A 9,334-nucleotide genomic window follows, 5' to 3' on the forward strand; every position below is an offset into this window, starting at 1 on the left:
AAGTGTTGCTGCAATCTTACAGAGATTCCTGTTTGCTAGTTCACGCGCAAATGGCTGAGACGGCCAGGCTATAATGTAGTTATAGAGACGCGTTTTTGAATTGTACTTAGGATTTAAAACTAAATGATCTCGTTTCCGTGGCTTGTATCGACTCCGATCGCAATTTTTTTTTTTTCGTTTCAGGATATGAACTGTTTCCCGTTAAAAATAGGGAACACTAACTACTGCTGGTGACAGAAGCCTATTTCTCCAATCCTTCTTACTTAATGCTGCTGGCACGTCCCGCGAGACAATAAATTGTCCCCTGCCTTCATTGTTCCTTCATTCTTCATTAAGATACGTCTAGGATTTCTTTCGCGAGCTCGAAAGCAATTAAGGTGCACATATGACTCATAATGCAGGTGGAAAATGCATCCTTACGGAATTTAGTCCGCCTGTTCACATAGTATGAAGAGTTAATGAAGGTTTATTTGTAGCAATACTTCATAAAATGAATGGATTAGCGGCACCCTCTCTCGAATTTTTCTTCGGTCGAAATCATGGAATCTCTTACCTGTGTTCAATGGCAACATCGCTCATTTCGCAGTGTTTTTCTAGGCGTACATTTCCGCGTGCCCGCACTGGATGATCAGCTCATGACATTTCTTCGTCTTCTTCTTCATGCTTTGTCTTCGATAATTCGGTTAAATTTGGTTTTAAACAATACATTCGCCCACAGTTCGTATAGTTTGACTGAAATTAACGTGCTACAACGGTAACTAAAACGTGTAATTTGCGACTAATTCGAGGATAATCACACGTCGCGCTTTATGGTCGTCGGTCCCGCTTGTCCATTTTCTTGGTCTGGTTAATCCGCAAGAAACTGTTTGCAGGACGGCCTTTTAAAAATGCACCAACGGCTCCAAGCGGTCTGAGAAGTGACCATAACCGTATCCGGCTTATATTTCAGAAGGAAGTCCAGAAGACCAAGGTGCAGCAACAAGTTTAACCCCAATAATTACTGGCCATGGTGCAGACCATGAAAGAGCGAACTTGCGGAATAGACTCATACGAGGAGTTCGGCACATGAACTGAAACTGTTCTGAGTATTAAGACAGTTTCTTGGTGACGCTGGCATAGTCCAAAAGCGTGCTTGACCAAGGAGGGGGCCAATAAAGTCAGAGAGCGTAATGAGGCGAATAGGAGGTATTGCTGGCTAAATAACTCAGACAATTAACACCGATGTTGAACCTTGCGAAATATACCAGGTGTCTAAGAGGAATGCTGCTTTTCCTCAGTGACATCCTAATCGCAGGTCAGAATGCTCCCCTAAAAATTTTGGAGACAGATTATGTTGGGCACACATAAACCACTGCAGTTAAATTTGTAGATCACCGGATGTTTAACCGGAGTGGGGGACCAGCTTGTGTGACCCTGCTGGAAGAATGGCTACATGCATTTCAGGGGGCCGGAGACCTCAGCCTGTTATACGTAATGAAAATCTCAAACAGCTGCGTGACAGTGGCCTGGAGAATGTGAAGTCAGAACTACGACATTAGCCAACGAATCGCGAGCTGGTATAAAAGTGACCTATCGGATTGCCACTGCTACAGCACCAAGAGGTGATGACATCCTGGCAGTTATTTTTTATTATTATTTTCCTGCGAGAGACTTTTTCCCCCTCCATAGCTAGAGGACACCGATTCTGTATGGTAGCGCTTTGAGAGTATCATTATCATCACGCATCATGAGCGGCGGTGTTGTGAAGACTATACAGCGACTGCTGGGAAGAGACTCTATGGTTGGGACAGTGAGCGTGGGCGCTCAGGTGTGAGATGTAACCTATGTTGTGCGAGCTCAGTGCGTGAAAAAGTGTGGTTCATGTATGTTCTGCAATGTGCGACTTTATTAAATTATTAAAGTGTCTACGAAGCAGTAACTTCACGTCAAGTGAGCAAAAGAGATAACATTTTAGCAGACTCAAAGAAAGCATTTCTGGATCATATTTTGCAGTGCGTAGCGAAGTGCTAAAACACAGCAAATTTCGCTTGGAACGTTTTCTTCTGTGCAATGAAAGAAGCCGAAAAAAAATTTTTGCTCCAATTTTTAAACAGTTCTTTCAAGCAACTGTAGATCTATTCGTGAGTCACTCCGTTTTATTATTTTTTGAAGAGCATTTCGCCTTTTTTCCCTACCGTACGTAGTTGCAGCCAGTGTGCTCCTTTCGAAGTGATGTCATAGTAATCAAGTAATGCGACCCTCTTTGTTCTATTTTATTTCCCCAGCTTTACCTTTCCCAGCGCGGAGTAGCAGGCCAGATATTCAACTTTTCTGCGGGGCTCTGTGCGTTTTCACAAAATAAACCCGTCTAAGGCAACGCATATGTGCGGTTCGTAAAAAAAATATTGAAGGTTAGGAGTCCTTTAGACAAAGCAAAATAGATAGGTCTTTACGTTTTTGCTGCGCGCTGTAAAATTTAAATTACAGGTTAGATTTGCTGGCGCGCACATCACACATTTTGTTTCTTTGCAAGTGCCTCTTCTTGTTGTAATGAACTTAACCGATATATACGTGTATACATACATACATACATACATACATACATACATACATACATACATACATACATACATACATACATACATACATACGTACGTACGTACGTACGTACATACATACATACATACATACATACATACATACATACATACATACATACATACATACATACATACATACATACATACATACATACATGCATGCATGCATGCATGCATGCATACATACATACATACATACATACATACATACATACATACATACATACATACATACATACATACATACATACATACATACATACATACATACATACATACATACATACATACATACATACATACATACATACATACATACATACATACATACGTGTGCGTTTGTGTGTGTGCTAAGCGCGACTTCGTGTCCCTAAGTAAATGGCATCGACCGATTTTCACGTAGTTGCGGTTAACCTCATTCGTTTCGAGGCACCTGTCGACAATAGAAATTTCGGGAATCGACCGCGACATCACATCACGTGCGCACGCACGTGTTGCCCCGTACAGCAGACATTTACACACGCAGTCGGCAAAGCTAAACATAAAAACAGTTGCAGCAGTGGGTTCAGTGTGCTTCAGAGGAGCTGCAAAGCGAAATTTGGCCTTAAATTTATTTAAAGCCACCGAGTCGCACGACCATTCAAAAGCAATCTACTACGCCACAGGCTTCATGTCCCAAGTATTGCTCCACAGTTAATGGCACCCATAGTTGATATTCTCTCTCGAATTTAGAAGAAATATTGATTAAAGGCGACGTAATGTGATGTAGGACATGTACACATCACCGACTCAGGAGTCAAGCTCATCGTTTCGTGAGGTACAATCCCGCGAACACAAGACCAAAAGGCATCTAGTCGTGTGACCAGGCACTCGCGTGATGCTGAGTCGTCCGGAGTTTGCTCCATGAAATCTTGAGTCGAATGAAGCACGCCTCGAGACTATTCTCAGCGACCGGTCGTTGCCAGGATTTAGCAGCGGTGGAGGCCTTTCATATTTTCTCTGGGTTCAAGATTTCGCCACGGAACTCCTGGGCGCTGCGGCCGTTGCGTTATTTTGCTTCTCGATACTCTTGCGGCGTTGCACACATGATGTTGCATTCGGAGCAGCTGCGGATGGTCCCTCATTAGGTTTCGCCACAGCAGTCTTTGACGTAGTGATCGTCACGTTGGTCCGCTGGTCGATGCTTTTGCGGCGTTGCGTACAGGGTGTTGCAGCCACTGCGGATGGCCCCTCGAGAAACATGGGCGCTTCGTGAAGCGTCATCGGCCCCTTGCTGGTCGGGCCGCTTTCTGAGTCTGCGGGAGCGCTGGGTTCCAGCGACCAGCCGCAGCTGGACCTGCCCTGCTGCAGGTCATCAAGCTGAGACGAGACACCGTCTGCACCAGCATGCCTGTAACAGCGACACGTCCTACTCGAGGTCTCCGACTCCACCCTGCAAAGTTGTGATGAACTCAGACTTACATGCGTCGATCAGTACTACTATGCGTTCTCTGCGGAACAAAGTCCTCCATCCTCCTATATCCTCCAATTTGACACTGCTGTGCCAGATGGGGCTTTACCGTCTCAAACTTCCTACTCATCCTGCCACCTCACTTGCTGTCGCCCCTTGCTGACTAGTGGGAGAGGAAACGGAAGAAGGACAATTAAAAAGCCTTGCAGTACAAATGTAATTACCGGTAGCTGTGACAATGCCATAGCATAAGAACCTCGTTGTGAGCTGCCATGCATGATCCCATATACAATGCGAACGCACAATGCAAGACTGCACATGCAGTGCATCCTCTTCTTTTAAATTGATTCGAATCTTTCTTCCTGCTTAAGCTTCCTTCGGGACCCTCCTCTCTTCTAGAAGAGATGAGGATTTATTTGCCTCTACTTCGCCACATGACAACTGGTGCAGGCGGCTGGTCGCAGGTGGCTCTTGCCACCTGCAGGTAAGAGGTGGCGATTGTGTGACACTGGGAGCCCGCACAGGCTTTTTTCACGATATTGTAGAAGTGCCCCCACGAAATCGACAACACACGGCATTCCTCAAAAAGCCGCAACGAACAAGATAACATATACCACTTTAGTTACGCTCCGCTGCACCCAAACCAGGTAACTTACTATAAAATTAGTATATTGTATGGCGTAGGCGCTTTAATGTCACAAAGCCGCACACAGGCATGTGGGACGTCACAGTGAAATGGTCCTGATTAATTTTGTCCACCTAGCAGCACGTTAAGACGCATTGACATCGCACAGAACAGGGACGTCTTTTGCATTAAATGTCGGTATCGGTTGCCACCGCCGCTGCAGCAGGTTGAAGCCATCACCTGTGCTCGCGTGCACCTCTAGCACGCGTTCTGCACCTTTTGCATGCATTCGCACCATAAATCGCTCCAAACATCCGAATAATTTTAGCACGTAAAACTGTGTATTTTAGTATGCGATAGCTTTTCCTAACAGCACGGCCTGGGGCTTTATAGAAGGGATCTTTTGGGTGATTAGTCTGCCACTTTCGATTGAAGTGTTTCGCTCTCTCTCTCTCTCTTTCTATAGCCATTAAGTACCAACCGTCTCCATCACGGCAGGTTTCAGCTCTGGCAACTAGCTCTTACTAGTACAAAGTTGAGCAGCCTTCCCACGTGGTCACGGGGAGGCACTTATACCATTGATCTAGGCGATGCGCTTAAGTGCAGAGAAAATGCTCTACTCGTGAATGAGCGGAGCATGTCATGACCTAACAGGTCCTTAGGGCACATATAATTTGCTGCAGGCTGCAAGGGTGAACGAAAATGCGTACCAATTATGGCACACAAGTAACCAACCAGAAAAGTGGCCTCCTTAGTTACTGTCCTCCAATCATGTGTATGGTAGCTCAAATATTATCCTCTGAAAGTTTTCAGTAAGTCCTCGGTTAAGCATACATGTCTCTTACTAAGTGGCTGCAACTTTGCTTTACTACGCTGTGTGAGATCTGTCACCTGTCGTGGGAGTTTAAAGCTTCTTTGGTCATCGGATAGTCTCTTGTCAACGCTATGACATGCTTCTATTATCTATGCCTGAGCAAAACCGCAAAACCCAAACTCAACTTGCAAATGCCAGTCCACACTCGCACCTGGTGAAGTCCAGAGACAGCTCGTCATGGCTACAGGCCACAGGCGCCTGCGACTGCGAGGTGAACTTGGTGGCCGACGACTGCGAGCAGCCGGGCAGCAGCGACGACTCATCGCCTTCCTCGGGACGTGCGGCGACGGCTGGCGGCACATGGACAACTGCGGGCTCGTCGGCTGGCATCTGCTGCGCGTTTACCTCGTCGGGGACGACGTTGTCCATGGTGACGTGGATGCCCGTGCAGTAGCGCCTGTGTTGCGCGTGCAAGGCTTATAGAGAGCTAGTATGTTTACACAAGCTCCAAGAGCAGATATTAAAGCGAGAGAAAACTTTCAGAGTACGGCAGAACCAGCATTGGAGAAATGCAAAAGCCTTAGCGTTGCTGCTGCTGTTGTACTAGCGCGTCGGCATCACTTTTAAAAATTTTTCTGCTTTGTCATGCCACCTGCTGGATTCACCCGACACTACTCTCGCGGACCTCCCTCGCACTCTCCCAGATCGCATGTGTATTGCGAATTTACCTATATCTGCTATAAGTTAAATGAAGGAGAAATGAAGGTTGAAATTCATAACGCAGAAGTTCACTGCACAGTGCAAAAGTGTGCTGCAGTTGGAACTTGATGGAGGCGACGATGCTTACTGCGCAGCGCGAGTGTGTGTTGTAGTTTTAAACGAGGCGCGATTTGCTGCGGCAGTAGTACAGATCCCTTGTGCATGACGGTCGTGTTCGTTCTAGAGTGGGTTCGAAGCCCAGTTGCGGTAGTGCTTTTTATTAGGTGTCATTTCGTGCAGACACGCTCTTACGACACCCTAGGGGTTAATTGACAGGCACTCTCCAAACATCCTGGTGATGCTACTCATGAGAGAAAAAAGGTTTTCTCCTTAATAAATATTTTAAAATTTGGAATATGGTTAGGGGCTATCATTCACTTTCATAAGGAATTTCTCGCTGACACTAACCAAGACTTCTGGTTTCTGAAATTCTGCGTTCTGTGAGAAGTGACGCTCTTCTCAGAGCGAAATAGAAAGCCTGCAAGCAAAGAAAGAAGCGCGTACAAGTACAGTGAGGCATGGCCGTGCAGTCTGCGCAAGACCGACCGAAGTAAAGATCTGCACAGATAGCGGGGCCCTATGGGACCACGTTCGCCGACTTTCGTTCGCCGACTTTCGTTCGCCGTTGAGGGCGCTCAGTTGATCGGTCCGTCTGTCAGTATCATCATCAACATATTCTATAAAGATATAAAATAACCAATATAACCAAGGTGCATATAAAATTAATTTGATGCAGCTTATACTCTGAATATTTTTTTTTTTAACTTTAGCGAGAGTTTCTCTACTGTTATAACGTTTTCCTTTCGAAACGCAGCGTACCACTTTGTGTGGTGGCACTGGAGTTACCCGCCGTGCATGCGCAGAACAGGTGATTGTGCATTACGGTGTGGATAGATAATTAAACTATAGTGACGTAGAAAAAAGACGAATGTAATACATCTTCGAAGTGGTGAAAAACGTTCTTTTATCAACAGGTTTACAGTAGCGCCAGGCCGCATGTAGTGCTCTATTCCTAGCTGCGAAAGCCACGAACTAGAACGTGCGCGCTGGAGAAGTGCTATCTGTGCAGGTCTCTACTTCAGTCGGTCTTGAGTCTACGCCTGTCCTGGTGAGTAGTTTCTTTGGTGTCACTGTGTCTGTCATACTGCCATCGTTTAATACTCAAGATGAAATGACCCGCACAAATTGTAAGGTTTCGCTCTCGGCGACAGACTTGTTGGAGGAGTTTACCTTTCTGAAACGCGTTTTGCAAGGTCCTTCATATTTTGAGGTGGGACGTTCCCAGAAAAGCTAGACGGGCACGGCCGTAGGTACCCAATTTTGAGCGTTTAGATGTCTCTGGGAGTTTTTAAAATAATTTTCAGAAAGAGGATTACATTTTTGCTGTTTTGCGGCGAATATTGCGTAGCCTTTAGTCAGCATTATGGCAGTGCTTGAGTGGCCGACTACTTTACACTTAACTGTTCTCAGATTTGGTTTGGGAGTTATAAGATTTAACGTCCGAACGGGATCAAAGCAATGAGAAAAGCCACAATAGAGGGCTCTGGAAATTTCGATAAAGTGCGCTGACATCGCACATTACACGAGCGCCTTGCTTTTCGCCTCCATCGAAAGCGGCTGCTGCGGTCGAGGTTGAGCCCACGTCCTTGGTTTCAGCAGTCGAGTTCCATAAGCAATAAGCTACCATTATGGGACTCTACCAGACTGGTCAAATTTCATAGCTACAGGGTCCATAGCTTCCATATCCCCGAAACTTAAATCTGCAAGTCAAAGAAGAAGAACAGTTTCCACTCCAGCCGCTGATGGCTTTCGTAGCTTCTTCATGAATTCAAGACTATATGCTTTCAAGAGCAAGCCCCACTGGCTTCCGACGAGCATTGCATGTACGCTCTCCAGCATGCTTAAACACAAGGTAGCACAGCGCCTGGTAGCTGGTAGCGCCTGGCAAACTGGCCGCGGTACCCACCTGAGAATTTGCAGGTGAAATAGGAACAGAATGGCGCAGTGCAGCACCTGGAGCGGCTTGCTGTGGAAGTAGAGACTGGACACGACTCGCGTGCAGTCAATCAGCAGGAACCACAAATGGAAGGCCATGTCCAGTAGCCAGACAGCCACCTCCAGCAGCACGCCCGCGCCGGGTCTGCGATGTGAGGCACTGTGCCATCATATAACCAATGTAACAGGACTATCAAAAGATGACAGCTTATCCTGCATAAATGACCGACTCGCTCACATGTTGCAAAACTTGTCTGTTTCTCTAATGAAATGACTTAGTTTGGCATCGTCATAGCGTTCCGGCGATGACATACCCCACTTGAGCCTGTCCCTTCTTCCCGATAGGTGGTACGTACCAAAACGTTTAGCCTACTACATTAGAAGTATTTTTGGCATGTCCGTCTCGGACATAATGGCTTATATATAGTCCAATTTGCACCAAGGCAACGACCAAGTACACCAATGTCCATGTAGCCTCCAGCTGATTCAGTCTCTGCGTGATGCTTGGTGGCAAACGCGCAAGTTATCTGGAATGCGGTTAAAGCATGCGTCCAGTAGCTCTCACTTTCTGTATGCACACGGAGAGGAGCAAAATGCACTTCGTCTCTCGGGGATTGTCCAGCTCACCTGAGACGAACCACGTGGAAGTGCAACATCAGGCATTTCTGTACCAAGCTGGTCACTTCGTCGGCGCTCTCTAGGCCCAGATAGACGGTGTGTGTGATGACGATGAGGGCTGCCACCGCCGAGCCCAGGTGGTAGCCCTCGTCCATGACGCCTAGGATCAGGTCCATGGCTCCATCCTCGTCTTCCTGGCCGCACCGCCATATCGCCACCTGGGGGCTCTGTGCCACTGGATACAGCAGAGGCGCCACTATGTGGCGAAAATCAGCTGTCGCGTTACTTTTTCGTCTTTGCGATGATGCGGAACCAGTCAAGAAATGATGTTTCGAGTGACGGAAAGAATATGAGGCAGAAGAAAGAAACTACCTAATTTAGACAACGTCCTAGTTGAGCAATCGACGTGATCAGCTTCATTGGAGAAAATGTTTCTCTTTCGAGTATTGTGTTTCAAATTTCGATTAAGCAACGAAAAAGCAACCACCCATGTG

At 46.5% G+C, this 9,334-nt stretch overlaps 1 protein-coding gene across 2 annotated transcripts; it reads right to left on the reverse strand.

Moving 5' to 3' along the window:
- Positions 1–2,946: 2,946 nt before the first annotated feature.
- LOC146189794 (uncharacterized) lies at positions 2,947–9,027 on the reverse strand. 2 transcript variants are annotated; one of them, XM_084603325.1, is made up of 4 exons: positions 8,850–9,027; positions 8,194–8,367; positions 5,680–5,925; positions 2,947–4,011 (listed from the first exon to the last, which is right to left on the reverse strand). In XM_084603325.1, the coding sequence occupies exons 1-4, from the start codon at positions 9,014–9,016 to the stop codon at positions 3,585–3,587; spliced, it is 1,014 nt and encodes a 337-aa protein (XP_084459451.1). In that variant the 5' UTR covers positions 9,017–9,027; the 3' UTR covers positions 2,947–3,584. The 2 variants fall into 2 exon arrangements, with proteins under 2 accessions (XP_084459451.1, XP_084459450.1); XM_084603324.1 differs by having other exon boundaries at positions 8,194–8,382.
- Between the last annotated feature and the right edge of the window lie 307 nt (positions 9,028–9,334).

Source organism: Amblyomma maculatum, chromosome 5 (genome assembly GCF_055883805.1).
Source record: "Amblyomma maculatum isolate TAMU_Amacu chromosome 5, ASM5588380v1, whole genome shotgun sequence".
Taxonomy (NCBI): Eukaryota; Metazoa; Arthropoda; class Arachnida; order Ixodida; family Ixodidae; genus Amblyomma; species Amblyomma maculatum.